Genomic DNA, 16,729 nt, shown 5'->3' on the forward strand with positions numbered 1-16,729 from the left:
GTGTGAAGCATATTTAGTTTTAGCGGCATCACTTTCATCATCATTCTTATCATTTTCTGCTGAATCTGCTGTTCCTGTCCCTCATCTCTCAAGGCCAGAAGTGGTGCAGACCAAGTGTCCAGCTCGGGCTCTCGGAGCTGCCCAAAGAAAACCATTCTGCTCCCTTCTTCCTCCTCCACTTCTTCGCTCTCGCTTCACTCAGAGGTGACAAACAGCCTGCTGTCTCTGTCTGTTTCCATCTGTCTATCTCTGCCTCAAATCCACGACACACCCATTTACTGTCCCATAACCCCAAATCCCCTTTTTTGTTCTCTGTACCTCAGATTTGATGTCTGCAGTGTTTAGCATTAATAAAAACAAAAGCTGCATTTTCTCAAATGCACTTCCCAGAGAGGTTTGAGTCTTATTTATTGATTAAGTAGGTGGTGTTTGTCAGAGGAGCTTCTTGTTTTCATTTTTTTTTTTTTACCGAAGGGTATGTTTTTTGGATTTGGCGGCTTGTAAATAATTGTCGACTCAGGGGACCTTGGGTAGTTTTAACTTTTTGTCAGGCACTGTCAATAATTCCACCCAGAAAGCTATTCTCAACTTTAAGTAAGACTGCCTAAGCCCGATGAAAAACGTGTTGATACGGTATCTACTCATTTCTGCCTTCAAGCATTTGCGTAAAAGCCTGGAAGAAGAGACGCTTGAATACTACGAGATGCCTCTGAATTACGGGGTACAGTAAACGAGTGATAGCATGGATGTGTGTTCAGCTTGTTGTTTGTTGTTGGCATTTATTGATGAGTTATTATGGATGAAAAACTGACTTCCAAATCAAGGTTTTTCTTTATTTAAAACAATTATATCAGCCCTTTAGCTACAACCAAAATCAGTATTAAGTCTCACTAGAGCTATCTTGGCAGGAAGGGAAGCTGCCGCACCTGACTGAGCCAAAACCCATTCACATACCTGGTATACAGGAGAGGGCTGACCGCCTAATCTCCAGGTTTAAGGGCAAAACTGACAGACCACCAAAGGTGAACACTGTGCATGGTTTTCCAAGCGGTAATAAGTTCTTTGGGTACATTTTGTATGTTAAGGGCATGCTATTGGTGTGCGTGTGCACATACTCCTAAGTCTAATTCCATCAACCATTCCTTTTTTCCCCCTGGGGCCTAAGACAAAGCCGTCCCGTTTCTTTATAGATCAGTGGCACTTGTCCATCGGCGGGACTGACAGTCCTGGTTCACCACTTTCCTCTCCTGAATCTCCCAGAAAGGTTAAGTTTTGGTGCTGTGGACTCACTCTAACAAACATACAGTATGGAGGTTTTTTCTTTTGACAAAAATGCCTAACCCAAAGTATTTTAATTGTTTTCAGTCCTCGTTTATACTTCTCTTATTTGGATTTTTTGCTAGGAATTGCTTTTGGGCAGCTTCACTAACTACAGGGCGTTGCTTTCATCGTTTATCCACACAGCTTATATTTCTGCTTGAATTAAAGACTGACAGCTGGAACTATGAAAACAATGGCTTACAAACCATCTGTGACTTTTCTCTCAATATCAAGCTTTTTTGTAAAGGAGGTTGTTTTTGGAAACTACAAAAAACGCTAAGAATAACTAAAATGTTACTCCTTGTAAATCCCTTTGTGATGGAATTATCTATTTTTATGCAGGAGCAAGCAAGGCCTCTGCACACAGATGATGAAATGCCCTTATATGTGCTTAGTATTCAGGAGAGGGCTAAACGACTTGCCTCTCAGTTTGAGGACAAGCCAGCCCAACCAAAGGTGACCATTTACCATAGAAAGCTTATAATTAATATTTATACATTACACATTTTTGGGAGTCTTGCCCTGTTGGTCAACTTAACCTTCTTAAGAGTAGACACCATAATTATCCATGTGTTCCCAGTGGGTTGCCACAGTTTAGCAGGTCAGTACACATCATTAGGCTTAACTAGTGAGTATTAGAGTACAGCATTCAAATAACAACTTATAATAGCAAGAAACTGAAAGTTGAGTGACATGTATTTATGAGGGATAACATTGATCGAAAAACAAAAAGTATCTCTGTTTATGTAGTAAATAAATAATGGGAGAATTGCGGGGCTAACCTTGACAACAGGAATATCTACAAACTTTTTATTTGAAAGATATGAACATAAACTTTTAACAGCTGTAGGGTTATTATTGACATTTCTTTGATATGTGCTATACTTACTCAGCAATTCATGCTAACACATTAGCATAGAAAACTAGGGAAGGACTTGAGGGCTAACGGAAAATACAAAACTAATTATAATTTTCCTTTCAAGTTAGTTATTTTTTGTATTTTCACAGGTGCCAGATAAATATATTATTGAAACAAGATGAAAAGAAAAAAGGAGAAATGTAAAGAAAATGACAAAGGATAAAATATCCTTTGTCATTAAATATCCTAAGGAATTAAGCTGACCAACAGGCTGCTCTCCAAAGAAAATTGATAAATAAAACATATACGTTTTTGTCTCAGAACTCATGTGAAACATGAGTTCATATAATGTTTGTATAATTGTTAAATTTACATTTTACTCTCTGCCTCCTTTTTGTGGAGCCTAAGAAAAAACCCTCCCGTTTTGTTATGGAACAATGGCTCCTGGCTCGATCTCAGTCTCCCCCTGGTTCTCCCCCCTCCACCTCTGACTCCCTGAGACAGGTAGTTGTCTCACGCCTGCGAGGAATGGTGTGTGGTGATGCTAACATTGCACCTGTTTTTTATGAGGATTTATCATCTCACTTAGTTACAAAAGTTAACACGTCTTAAGCTCCTCTGAGACGTTATTCTAAAAGCTGGCTGCTTGTTGCGAAATATTAAGGAACTCATTTGCAACTTGATAATTGTTTTCTGTGGTTGTTGTGATATGTATGCGGGTGAGTAATCAGTCCTTGTTATGACTGTGACTATCTGGACAGATATCAAAATATATTCATCTGATGTGCGTTTCAACTTAATTATGATTTCCTCAGTTATTTTGCCAAGGGAGTTCCTATTTGTTGTTTTAGATTAAAAGCGCAGCTTGGCAGCAAAACATCTCATCATGTTTAATTCCCATGCAGACGAGCACAGTTCCAACTGTGGCAGGGTAACATTTTTGCAATGCAGTAGGTCTGCAAAGCTAGTCAAATCTTATCCACAGTAACAGTTTGCATGGCTTAGTTTTGCCTCATAGTACATGCTGACCTCAATTCTTCCTCTGTATAGGATGCAATGGCTTTTTGTTACGTTACAATGGATGTAAACCTAATCCTAGATTAATTTAGGATTTAAACAAATAATGGATAAAAGCAAACCACTTTGAGTGGTCATTTGCAGCATTTTCTTTTGTTCGTATTTATTGTTCAATGAATTATGCAACAGTACAGCGTGTGAGTGCCTCTGTGTGTGTGCATGTGAATACAAAATGCATGACCGCTTTACTGTGGGTGTGTAAGAAAAAATACTGTTAATAGTCTTAATGATCAGTGACGGTCCACTTAGTATCTGTTGTCATTAAGAACACTGGGATATTGGATTTTTTCCTGATATATCAAATCCAATAATGCTCTTAGTATGGAAAGCAAATGCAGAGTGAATCTTATCTATTCGAGCTATATTTGGTTTTGCAGTTAGGTGGAGCTACTGCCTCATCTAAGCTCCTGATGAAGCATGGAAGCATTGCCTTGTCATGTCTCAAATGTCCTGGCACACACTATTGCTTGTGAACGCTTTCTGTGATTAAGCTCTCCTTTTCCCACTTCCTCAATCTGTTTTCATATTATTCTTTTTTTCTATCCATCATTTTTCTAATTTTTTTCTACCTGTTTGTCTTTTTTCCTCCCTTATTGATGTTGATAGCGCTATGTAAGGTTGTACACAGGTGGAGTTAGCTCATTGGCTGATCAGATAGCCAATCAGCTTCAGTCTCAGGAAGATCCTAAGCTCCTACCTGAAAAGAAGGATTTGGTAAGCATGCTGCCAGGGGGGTAGAAGGCATGTGGCTGCGCAGGTGAAAGCCTTATTGCCTGAGAGTGTTTTTTTCCTAAAATAATGTGTTGTTGATATGTTAGTCTTCCTGTCACAATTGAACTCCATCTCCCTATAGCTGTGAAGTGTGTGTTTGCTCCACAAGTAAATACTGTTTGGGATACGGCTGTGTTTGTCGATCATTTGCACAATGATCAGAGATCCCTATTCCTACTGACAAATAACCGTTGACTTGCTCTGTTGTGTGTTGTTGTGTGTGTAGCACTTTAACTAGCATACATCGACAGTGGCCTGGTGTGTGATGTCCACTAAATCTTTGATGTAAACATCTCCTCTCTTCTCCTCTCCTCTCTTTTTCATAAAAACCTAATCAATCTTCAACCTATCCTTCCACAGGGCTCTTTGAGAAAAGAGTTCCCCGTCAACATCGGTGGCAGCGATGTGTGCTTCTTCTGTCGAAAGCGTGTGTACGTGATGGAGAGGCTGAGTGCAGAGGGGAAGTTCTTCCATCGGAGCTGCTTCAAGTGCGAATACTGCAACACAACACTACGACTGTCCTCCTACGCCTTCGATGTGGAGGATGGTAAGACTCTATTATTAAGTTCCTAAACATCGCAAGACTAGAATTAAACTTAATCTCAATCCAACCTAAAAGAAAAAATACCACATTGCTATTAACTTGTAAATCTAAACTCTAAGACATTGAACTATTCCTTCATTACCTTACCCCACAGCCGTGCAGTCTCATAACTCCATATTATTGCTCTCTGTGAGGTGCTATTATGCTCACAGAGAGGCAGCAGATTGTTTGTTGAGACAGTAGCTGTTTTTCAGAGTAAACCGTGGGACTAAAACCCACGCACGTCAGAGCTCAGACAGTAAGGAAGTTCTTTTTATTCAAACAAACAGTCTATTTCTGCAAAGGAAACACATCCGATGGACTCTTTGAGGTGAAATAAACAGAATATGCTGTGTATATATGTATTTATTCATTTGATTTATTTATTGTTGTTGTGCTGTCTGTCTTCTTTTTATCCTGCAGGAAAATTTTACTGCAAGCCCCACTTCTGTTACCGACTGTCTGGCTATGCTCAGAGGAAGAGGCCCGCCCCCTCGCCTACTCCAATCACTGCTGAGGTACCTGTTTCTGTTTACTGGTTAAATGACTGGTGGAAATCAGGAATGGCGTGATAATGAATACTTTCATTGTATAGCTTATCTTAAAAATGCACTGCCTGGTAGGGGAACATGTTGATGGCAGAGGAGCGATTTGTAAAAGGGAAAAGGAGTCGCGATTGACTTTCTTCTCATAAAAATTCCTGTAAAATCTTTTATTAAACATCATTGTTGCTTCCTTTTTTATGATAATAACGGATATTTAATGGTTTAAGTTAATCATGTCTTTCTCCTGGCTGATAGTCATTATCACTATTATGTTCTTGTCTCCATTCCTCCACTGCATCAATCCCTCTTATTTAAACACATTTCAACTAAGCTCTAATAAGATAGCGATAGGCTCTCCAAGTGATTTTCCTTTTAATAAAAATGGTAATTTCAGACACGGAAAACATGTTGTCACAAACAATAATACATACAAAAATGTATTAGAATGAATTAAATGAACAGCAAAATGGTACAGGGTCTGAAGGATGTATTTTGATTCCAGCGCAGTGACATAATGCTTGTCACATGCAATAAGTTACAAATGTTGTTTAATAGGCGACTTTTGAATAAACAAGGACAACTTATTTCCCAAATAAGGATTCCTCTGTCCTCACATCTCTCCCTCCCTTCTTAAAATTGCTGAGCTTAGACAAGAGGAAGAGACTCGGTGAGAGAAGGCAGGATGCAAAAAAAGGATGAACTACTAGCGTGATGGCTAAAGCAAACTAGTCGAAAAAAGATCATGCATATGAGATCAAAAAAGAAGAAAAGTGATTCATTTGCATGCCACCAACTTCTCATAGTCATATTAAATCGCTCTCTATGGGACCTCTGAGTAGGGGTAAGGGCTGTGGTTAACGTCATCTGTCTTTGCAGGAGAACCAGGCGCCCCAAACTCCTACAGCGACCGTGGATGCCCCCGGGAGGGCGATGGCAGCGGCGCCCCCCTCGGCCGAGCTCCAGCCCTCAGGTACCCCTCTTCCCTTTCTTGATGCCCTGGCTGCGCCCTGCCGTCTGGTCAGGGGCGTGGGGGTCCGGCTGTGTGACCTCCGCCGCACGCTCTCCTGGACCTGCCACCAGGTGGCACGCAACCCCCTAGACTCTCCCTTCCTGTGCACCTACTGCATCTACCTCTTCTGCTGTTTCTCCATCAATGTTCTGCTCAACCTCCTCTAGCATGACTCTTTCTCCCTTTCCTTTGCCAACTAATGTCTGTGGGACTGTGTAGATTTAGCTGACTGTATTGAATCACTGACGGAGTGTTCGTGTAAATCTTGTGATTCTTCGTCTCGGATTGATTTTCTTGAAGATGCAGCATTCTTTCTGTCTCCGTTAGCAGCCATTTTATGACTTGTGATTGGTCGAGGCAGTAAAGCAGTCTCTCTGGCAGCATAATCTTAGAAGTGAATGGTGCATCTTCAATTTATTTATTTTTCTCTTGGCTTGGTAATTAAAATAAGAGTTCTGGTCAGCTCTCAAGGCAGCAATACGTGTAACAAAATTGATAACCCTCTTCCTGTTCTGATTTGATCATTGCAGGAATGTGCCAGCTTTACTACTCAAAGATTGTTATAAAAATGTATTTTGGCATATAACAATTAGGGCTGGGCGAGATATATCAATACTATATTGTTATTGTGATATAAGACTACATATTTTCACTTTTGGCATTGTAATCTCTTATAGTGACCTTATCAGGTTTTAAAGGTTGCATTACTGTAAGATCATGTTATAGCTGTTTGATTATTTGCCTTTCCACACGCCATTATAACTAATGATCATGTATCAAAACCAGGTCTTGTGTAAATATCTTGTTAAAGTATCAATAGTCAAATATTGTCGCAATGTCGATATCTTGATATATTTTTCTTCATATCACCCAACCCTAATAGCAATACATTTGTACGACATAAGGTTATCACATCACCCTGATTTTTGCCTGCCTGTGTTTTAATGAAAAGCCAAGCTTAATTCTGTTGTGATAGTAACTTCTAGTGCTTTCTTTGACCTCCTCCTCTGTGATGAGTTCCTTTTTAGAGCCTGCTTTGTGATGTGTTCCTTTCTCTGTGTAAGCTGTTTTGCACCTACAGTATCCCTCTCACTGAAACTCAGAATACTGTGATGAAGTGCCTGTATCAGTGAGCTTTACCTTTCCCCTCCTATCAGAGCACCTCAAAACTGAGAGCTCTACTAGTGCTTGGATTAGTGCCTGTGATTGGCTTTCTTTTTTATTTCTCTCTCCTCCTGCATCCCTCACCCTCTCACCCCACCCCCCTGACAGAATGCTGCTTAGACACAATTGTGTTTGCTTAATATAGTGCTTCTTTGCTACATTCAGTGAATATTATTGTAAAATATAATCAACAAGACCAGAGAAAGCTACACCGAACATGCGGGTAAGATAACAAATAATAATAAATGGAACTTAAGTGTAGGCCTGTTGCATTGTGTAGCAAGTATAGTATTATAATATGAAATATGTTATTCTCGTAATACAATTAATGCTCATTATTTAAGAAAAATAAGTGTAAATTGGATATTCAAAGTTTACGGTTATGGGTCGCTTTAATTTCAGAGTTTCCGAAGTTTTTCGAAGATTTACCAGCAAATTGCCTTGTTTTGAGGACAAAAAGGATAGAGCTTTTTCAACATTTTCCTCCTCTACAAAGAATAATATACCTACAGTATTGTCACACCTATTCCTTTTTTAATTGGGATTTAAATGAGGCCTGATTTTAAATGTCTTCCTAATTGGAATGCAATGTAATCTCTTTTCATGTTATTAAGAAGCGTAGTAAAATGTATGACAACTTTTTTGGATCCATTTCATCCATAATAATGAGGAACCAAGTCTATTTCAAAGACACATTTTGGAGAAAAAACAAAACAGTTTTGAGATTTGCTTCTCAGGATGGGAATAAGGCAAGGCACCACCTGGTACTTACAACTGTAGAACTATTTTAGAGAGGTAAACTTTGCCTGTGTTTGTTGATAATATTGCTGTAGGATTATAATTAATGCAATAAATTCAGTTATAGACACTAAATTGGTGTGTCCTTGTCAGTTTGTCCTTAAAATTAGAAGTGAAAATGCCTCTGTTTCTTTTTGGATGAGGATGGTTTTAATGCTGTTAGGCCCATAAGTTCACACACAAACATAGTCAGAATTATTTGACATAATTACATAGTATTCACAAAATGTTAAACAGTGGATTTGTTTTGGTCCCAGTTGAAGTGAAACACCCTTCTTATCAGCCCTGCATGGCTCCTCACTGCAGAGGGTTACCTTCTGCTCCTCTCCTCTCTATTATTGCGCCTGACTCTCAGTTGCAATGTTTTGTGCTCTTCTTTCCTCTGCCTTCTTTCCTCCAACCTGCTGCCCACCTCGATGTCATCATTTAACCTGCCATTTCCTCCATCACCATCCCCAGCCCCGGAGGTCAACGGTCTGCAGGAGCCCAGCCTAGCGAAGCGTCTGCGGGGAACTCCAGAGCGCATCGAGCTGGAGAACTACCGGCTCTCCCTGCAGAGGGAGGAGGAGCTGGAGGAGGTGCCTGAGGAGACGCTGGCAGAACACAACCTCAGCAGCGTGCTGGACAAGGGCACGGACGCTGACGACCTGGGCTCCAGGTAAGAGCAGGAGAAATAAAGAGATATGCTGTTGTTGTCTTATGCCTGCCAATTTCCATATGAATGTCACAAAACTTAGTCTCATTGTTTGCATTCTTACCGTTTGAGGGAAATCCAACATTCTCATTATAATAATACTCAATATTGCACAAATGTTTGAAGTTGCAATAACATTGTATCCTGAGTTAAAGGTCACCTATTAAGCAAAATCCATGTCTTTTATACATAGCTATATATATCCCCTCTGTGTTAAGAGATTTGGAAAGTCTCTTTTTGTCTTGATCCATTTATTTAAAAACCTGTCTGAAAATTAGCTGATCAGATTTTGGCCACTTTGTTATGTCACAATGTTTTTTTTGGGTTGTTCAACTATTAGCCAATAATCAACCAAGGAAACGCCCGCACACCTTATCACCTGAATGGCATGCTACAATGCATGATCTGTTCAGAGACGTGTTTTGTCTATATCTGAGACGTATTATATGTTGATAAAAAAGAGTATAAAAGGGGGCCTTTAAGTATGGTGATATAATCGTATCAATGGGCCTCTGTCAGCCTAAAAAAGGCGGTTGATTTTAGAATGGAATTTACCAAACACTTATTATAATCTTAGATCCGTTTTTATGGACGAACAATAAATTGAACCCAGAAGAATTGTCTTATCAGATATTTTTTAGGACTCTTTTTAATTGTGTTTGTTAATTTTGCTTGGGGTGTCTGATACATTAAAGACAAAGGATTTCTGACATTTTATTTAAACAATAAGATTTCAATGAAAAATGTAAATTATAATAATATATATTTTTTTAAATGACTTGTAGCCCAATGAGTCAGTCTGCATTTGTGCCTTCATAAGTAAAGCAAACTACAAATTCTTAGAGTCCTACAGAAAATGTAAAGCAGCACAGTGCGAAATATGAAGTCTCTTTCTGCCTCCCACCTGTTCTAACACATCACCGTGACTCCTCTTTTATCCAACAGTAGCTCAGAGTCAGACATGGAGGAGGAGGAGCAGGAGGATGCGGAGGAGGGGGAGCAGCATCCTCTCAGCCCCTCAGACCTTGGTGGGGTTCCCTGGAAGGAGGCGGTGGAGCTCCACGCTAAACTGAGGGGCGAAGAGGGAGACGACGTGGGCGAGGCCCTCGATGATGCTGTCAGCAGAGACGGGGAAGTAGATGAAGATGACGAAGACGAAGAGGAGGAGGATGATGAAGATGAGGAGGAGTCAAGCGATGGTAAATTTGTCAGCAGAGTTCCTCTAAAGAACTTTGGTGGATGTTAACATCCAGTCCAGACTCCATTTGTCCTTTGCAGAACTTCAATAATTTTTTTATTGAAATCTGTTTTCTGTAAAGTGTCACCATCTCAAAGTTTGTTATCTTCATCCTCTCTGCTTCTTTCCTCCCTTTCCCTTCCCTCCCTTTCATTACATCCCCCTGTGTCCACTGTGTGTATGTGTATGTGTTTGTGCGTGTATGTGTGTTTGTGTATATCTGTTGTCTGTTGGCTCTCTGTCTCCCCCTGCTGGCAGAGGGTGATTACTGCCCCTGGGATAAAGAGCTCACGTCTGGCCTTTGGCTGGAGAAGCACCTCACAGAGCAAGACGATGTTGGTACATTTAAAGGTAGCAGCAGAACTGCCTGTGGATGCGTTTGCAGTTACTTTGAGCGTGATTTATAATCCTGGCTGGTTTGGGTTCTTTTTTCAAGGATTTCTATGACAAGTGTGTGGCTTTTTCTGTTGTCTTTGTTTTTTGTCTGTGTTGTTGTGTTTTTTGAAGATTTTGTGTTCATAAGTGTGCTTTATCTTAACCCTTTGAACCCCACCATCTGCTGGCGGGCTTGAAAGGCATGTTTATTTTTCCAAAAATATCAGCCAGCTACATCGGGGTACTACATAGGGATGTCCCTCACTCACATACAACATGTTGGCGCGCCAGCCAATAGAAGCATGAGTGATACGTAGTGATGTCAACATTTCAGGGAAGCAAACAGGTCTACAATCCAGGAGTTTCAGGCAGGGGAGGAAACTTTAGGACTTTAGCCTTTTTCATACCATTTACATGCACTCAAATCCTATACAACACATGGAGAACAAACACACATAATGGGGCCTCCTTTAAAGTCTTTGAAGCCTTGAATGCCTCAGCATTGATCAACAGTCAGGTAACAACAATGTTGTACAGAAGACAGGACAAGAGAGGTTGTGAAATTATTATTATTATCATCAATGACATTTAATTTGTGCACTGCACAACAGACGTCGCAGACGATGCTTTTCCCATAGAGGTGAAAGGCTTATAAAAATGAGGCCACATTAAGTAAAATGCGACAGGATGCCCTAAAGCTGCACAGGGTTCAAAGGCTTGAGGACTTACTGAGAGTTGTATCCCAATTCTAACCTGTTTAACACCTCTCTGTTTGTATATGGCTATAATAAACTAATCTGATAAATGTCCGAGATTTTTGTGATTTCCCCCCAGGCGCTGCAGCTATGTTTTGGTATTGAATTGAATCGTTGTGTTTAAAAAAAAAAAAAAAAAAATCTTTCTTTGACCTCATATCTTTGCAGCTCCCCTTTTATGGTTTGACTTTTCTTTTGCAGTGTATGCATGCAGCCTTCCTCTATCTGGCCTCTCTGATGATTTCCTTTTGTTTTATTGCGAGTGTATTCTAATTTGTATCTGCCTTCTTTCTTTCCTTTTTGTCCTCTCTTTTCCTTCCACTGTTACCTTTCCTGCACATCTGCTTCCATCTCTCTCAATCCGTCTCTGATCTCTTGGTTCACGCACAACTTCGCATCAACACCAAAAACACAACTCCACACCAACACGCTAATATAGCCAGGAGCATACAGATCCAACAAGTCCTGCAGCCTGTGGATCCCACGGCCATACCGGGCCTGGTGAGAACACACCTGGACTCTGAGGGAGACAAGGAGGCACAGCTGGCCTCCCAACTCTCCCGCTCCACAGGTAACCCTCCCCCTCAGAGGAGCAGGGGATGGCTCACAGGGATAAGGATCAGGGTGTCTAAACTCACCAGCGTGGCTGCTGCTGTCCTGTATGTCTGCACCTCCCCACTAACCCACCTTTTTTGTTTTAATCATCTCTGATTTTGTCTGATTTTTGTCTTGGAATGTCTAATTTTTGTGTTCATTATTTTTTTTTAATTTCTTTTTTTTAAAGTGTGTCATTTATTGTCTCTGGTGAACATTACGTCCCCTGTCAGTTTTTGTTCTTTTTGTGTTCTGCTTTGTTCCTTCTCATGTGTCTAATTACTTTACTTGTTATTTCCCCGCCATCTATCCCTCGTTGTTCCCTATCGTCTGGTTTGAACGTAGCCCCCGCCCACACATCCGCCCGACGTGAGGCAGTGAGAGTCTGGTTGGAGTCCTTGTCTGGAGGTAGCACAGACTAACAAAAATAAAAAAGGGGGATCATTGGCATCCCGTCTTAGACTCGTTCTCTATCTCTCTATCGGCTGGCCTTTTCCTGGAGCATGCAGACAAACTCAGAGCCCAGCACACTCACAAGCATGCACGGTGCAGGGCTGTCGCTCCAAAAAGTTCAGCTTTCTTGGGCTCAAACTTCACTTCCCAACCTCTCAAACCTACCCTTCCAACTTCTTTTCACTCACAATACCATGTTGTACTGCATTGTAATTCCATGTATTCCAGAGACAGACGAGTCATCAAGATGCGAAATCACTTAACACCACAGTGTTTCTTTCACCGGGAATTGGCCATTGTTATAACTCATTCACGGCACTTTCACTTGCAAAAAGTCCAATATTGAGGCTTCGATGGTATTTTTTATCAACTTGTATAGACTTAACTGAGAATAAATGAGAGTCCTATGTATTTGGATTTATAGGCACCACTTGACTTTGGACTAAAAAGCTTAGTAATGTCCAACTAGATTTAAATATTCCCTCAGTATCTGCCTGTGTTCCCACATGGACAAAGGTCAATCGAGTGCATTTGGCAGAAATGAGGGTTAATGTATTATTATTCAAAAAATGCAGGAATGAACTGTGTGAGACACTTTTCCCTTTTAGTCTCTCCCACCAGATTTGTTTTAAATGATGGATTATTGTTCTTCACTTAACCAATGTCATTAACATTTTGGTTGTGCTTATTGCTTGGTTTAACAGCCTCAATTTGCTCCTTTAATGGATATCTGCATGTGTCTATTCACTAATGCTACTCTGTGGCTAACCTTTGTTCGTGTATGATTTTCTCGCCGGAGAGCTTTCCCTTAAAGCTTTCCTCAGAGAAAAAAGGATTTTGGTTTTGAAGCCTTTTCATCCTTTTTCAAACTTTATTTTTTTTTCATCTTCACATTCTGCTCTCTTCTTTTAAAAGTGGTTTCATTAAGTCATCTTTGAACTCTGGTACTCTTTTCTCTTTTATTTTATCCTTTAACATTCAGCCTGAGTCGAGTATCTTTGAGGGAAGTTCAGTTAATGTTAGGAAGTTGAAAAATATTTTCTCTCTGTTGCCTGAAAAGAGAGGTTGTCACACATTCTGCTCACTTTGCTTCACTCTTTGTCAAACCAGAGCCCTGTGAGGATGATGATCTGGAGGCAGAAGCAGACAGTCCAGATATGGAGCCGGGGACAGAGATGGATCAGGGTGAGCTGTCAAAATAATACAAATATGGATCCATAAATTCTTATAATACTTTTTGGGTTTACAAAGAACTCAGCTTTGCTACAATACCATATCAAAAAATGACAATATGAAGCTTTGAAACAACTTAAAATGTCATATTGTTCTCCTTGAATTCAAGATGACATCCCTTCAGATGCAGAAGCTGAGGCTCGCTTGCATCAGTCCGAACTCGTTGACGTGCTTCCTGAGGAGGACAAGAGATCAGAAAGTCAGAGAATGCCCTCCAGTATCGGTACGTCCCAAATAATTCATGTGAATTGATCCCTCAGTAATATTTCAACATGATTTAAAAACAAGTACTATTTCTTTTTTATTTGTGCATTCAGAAGTTTTCAGCGCCAGCCCCACACAAAATAAAGATGTTGTTATTTCGCCGCTCAAACCTTCTCCAGAGCTCGAATCAAAGGTGAGATAACTTTGCAATTATTATGCTAAAAAAGAGCCGGGTCATATGGCTTATAAATAATATTTTCACGTTTTTAGGCTATGCCAGGATATCTGATATATATTGCTTGATATTTTCATAGTAAACTAAAATGAACGCTTATAGTGATGTGCTCTAAAATTGATGATTGAAAATGTATTCTCTAATATTAAGTTATTATTCATGAAATTAATACAAATACAAATTCAGTTTTGCAGGCGTTCATTTTATTTTAATTAAAATATTTTTTATATATGTATATTTTTCATGTTTGTCATATTTATTCATTTATTCTTTGTTGACTGACTAAAAAGAATGTGAAATTATCTATAATGTTACTTTTATTTTGAAGAAACTTCGAATTTCCATTTACTGTAAGAATATTTACTTATTAATATACACAGACCTCAAAACATGAGTGCTTATGAACTTGATTTTGGAGCTCCACTTCTTGTGCCGTCTAGGCTCTTTCCTTTAGTCTGCTTTCAGTTTAGACTAAATCCTGATCATGTCTGTTTCCTTTCCAGATAAGTCAGTTGAAGTCTCCTGGCAGTCGCTTTTTCCCAGATCCATTCATACCTGAGGAAAGGGAACCTGAAAGGACGACGCCATCTTACTCTCCGACTGCACAGAGCCCACTGAGCTCTCCACCTGCTCCAGTCCAAGACCCTTCCTCTGTCCTTTCCCCAATTGCTGCTGCTTCCCCTGTCGGTGTCCCGGCCTCCTCCCCCCTGGGTTCACTCATCAAATCACCCATCAGCTCTCCGGTCAAGCCAACAATGGAGTCCCCCATTAGATCCCCTGTTAAGTCACCTGTTGTGTCCCCAATCTGCTCTCAGCCCACCCCCCTTCCAGAGACTTGCACACCTAAATCTCCTGTCTACCCTCAGCGCACAATTTGCCCTTTAACTGGGAACCCCCTCTCCCCAATCTGCGCTCAGCCTTTGCCCTGCCAGGAGCCTTCGTCACCCCTCCTATCAGACTCTCCGGTCAGATCTCAGCCTATCCCCGGAGTCACTTCTACACCCATGGCCCAAACAGACAAGGTCATGCCTGATCTCTCAAAGTGCGAAGACTCCTCCACAGAGGAAACGCCATCCAAAAAGACAGACATCATTGAGGAATTTTGGCAAAAGAGTGCAGAGATCAGGAAGAGCCTTGGGTTGACACCTTTGGACCGCACAAGTAAAATCTTAGAGAAGAGTGTTGTGATCTATCCAGCACTGGACTCCACCCCTGTCAAGGTTCTGGATGTGCCCGAGGAACAGAAGCCTGCCTTTACTGGCCGAGCTATCATTCGCAGGCTGAACATCACTCTGGAGGGCCAAGTCATTACCCCCATTTCCCCCAAGAGTATTGGCTCCGATAAGAGGGACCTGAGCAGCAGCTCTGGCTTAGGCTTGAATGGGAGCATGGCCACGAGCCAGACAGCAAACAGTGACAGCTTCAACACGTCCGACTCCACCATGCTCACCCCGCCCTCCAGCCCGCCACCACCTGTGCCTAGTAATCAGTCTCCAGCCATGCTCAGGCTGCAGAAACACCAGGTGTCCTGGTGCAACGGGACGGAGAAACATCCCCCCGAGAATGCCAAAGAGCCGGCCAAAATCAAGAGTCCCGTTCCGGCGCCGAGGACACAATTGAGCCCTGTGTCCGTGCCCAAACCTGCACCCAGGAAAGTCATCTCGCCTCAGGCTGAAACGGCTCCAGTGGTCGTCATGAGGGAGAAGAAGAAGAAGCCATGGCCGCAGGAGGTGAGGAAGTCGTTTGTGGAGACGGTGGAGGAGATTCCGTTTGCAGATGACGTGGAGGACTCCTACGATGAGCGGACGCCAGAAACGAGCATGAACAGGTACTACACCCCCCCCACCAGCAAGCCAAACCGGGACAGACCTCCCCTGCATCTGGCTCTAGCGATGGAAAACGGTAAACCGAACATCCCTGGAAATGAAGCTTTTAAGTCACAGAGGGCAACTCAATTCTCCCCGGAGGCTAAGGAGATCGCCGAGGAGAGAATGAAGGCCAGAGAGAAGTCGGTGAAGAGCCAGGCACTAAAAGAAGCCATGACCAAGCAGCTAAACAAGATGAAAGAATCTGACACAGACAAGGGGGCGGCACCTAAAGTGGCCTTGGGCGTAACCTCAGAGGGTAAAAAGTCAGCAGGATCTCCGAAGACATCAGCCGTGAAAGCTCTGGAGTCAAAGAAGGCCGAGATTTTACCGGAGCGTTTCTTCAGCAGCAACAAGAGTCTGGACAGCTCGGTGGCCTCGTCAGACGGCTCGAGCTCAGGCAAGAGCAAGAAGAGAAGTTCCCTCTTCTCACCACGCAAGAACAAGAAGGAGAAAAAGGCCAAGAACGACAGCAGCAGACTGCCCGGCACCGATGAGACACCGCCCAAACACAAGTCGCTGTGGAAGGCCGTCTTCTCGGGGTACAAGAAGGACAAAAGGAAGAAGGATGACAAATCTTGTCCCAGCACACCGTCCTCAAGCTCCACCACTCAGGACTCTGGGAAGAAGAAAGCCTCACCTACTGGGAAATCATCAGGTAAAAAAAGCTAGCTGTGTTTATGTGTCGTTGGTATTTATTGGTTTCATTGGATATTAATTTTACTGTTATGTATTAACTATATCCTATAAACCCATATTTATGTAAGCGGTTATTTTCCCCACCCTCTCCCCCTTTTCTTTAATTGTTTTAATTTAATTGATTTATGTATTTTTTTTATTTTATTTGAATTGTATTTATTTGTAATTTCATCTTATTTAATAATAACCTTTATATCTATATTTTCTTATTTATTTTCACTATGCTCTTATAACAAAAAGCCATCCAGTGCAGTTTTTA

At 41.4% G+C, this 16,729-nt stretch overlaps 1 protein-coding gene across 33 annotated transcripts in view; it reads left to right on the plus strand.

Annotated features, from left to right (window-relative positions):
* Positions 1-16,729, plus strand: part of mical3a (microtubule associated monooxygenase, calponin and LIM domain containing 3a) — a 102,828-nt gene that overhangs the window by 68,637 nt on the left and 17,462 nt on the right. For 24 of the 33 annotated variants that reach the window (XM_079681759.1, XM_079681770.1, XM_079681748.1 and 21 more), the window contains 19 exons: positions 94-204; positions 659-721; positions 909-1,022; positions 1,166-1,264; positions 1,663-1,776; positions 2,582-2,683; positions 3,863-3,970; positions 4,388-4,574; positions 5,034-5,128; positions 6,032-6,125; positions 8,586-8,784; positions 9,766-10,019; positions 10,316-10,408; positions 11,627-11,758; positions 12,127-12,189; positions 13,345-13,419; positions 13,577-13,690; positions 13,785-13,864; positions 14,410-16,429. In XM_079681759.1, coding sequence (XP_079537885.1) covers positions 94-204; positions 659-721; positions 909-1,022; positions 1,166-1,264; positions 1,663-1,776; positions 2,582-2,683; positions 3,863-3,970; positions 4,388-4,574; positions 5,034-5,128; positions 6,032-6,125; positions 8,586-8,784; positions 9,766-10,019; positions 10,316-10,408; positions 11,627-11,758; positions 12,127-12,189; positions 13,345-13,419; positions 13,577-13,690; positions 13,785-13,864; positions 14,410-16,429 — 4,117 coding nt within the window. The remainder of the gene's footprint in view (positions 1-93; positions 205-658; positions 722-908; positions 1,023-1,165; positions 1,265-1,662; positions 1,777-2,581; positions 2,684-3,862; positions 3,971-4,387; positions 4,575-5,033; positions 5,129-6,031; positions 6,126-8,585; positions 8,785-9,765; positions 10,020-10,315; positions 10,409-11,626; positions 11,759-12,126; positions 12,190-13,344; positions 13,420-13,576; positions 13,691-13,784; positions 13,865-14,409; positions 16,430-16,729) is intronic. The other 9 variants (XM_079681762.1, XM_079681766.1, XM_079681774.1 and 6 more) reach the window with 5 other exon arrangements.

This window comes from Notothenia rossii (assembly GCF_949606895.1).
Source record: "Notothenia rossii genome assembly, chromosome: 5".
In the NCBI taxonomy this organism is placed as follows: domain Eukaryota; kingdom Metazoa; phylum Chordata; class Actinopteri; order Perciformes; family Nototheniidae; genus Notothenia; species Notothenia rossii.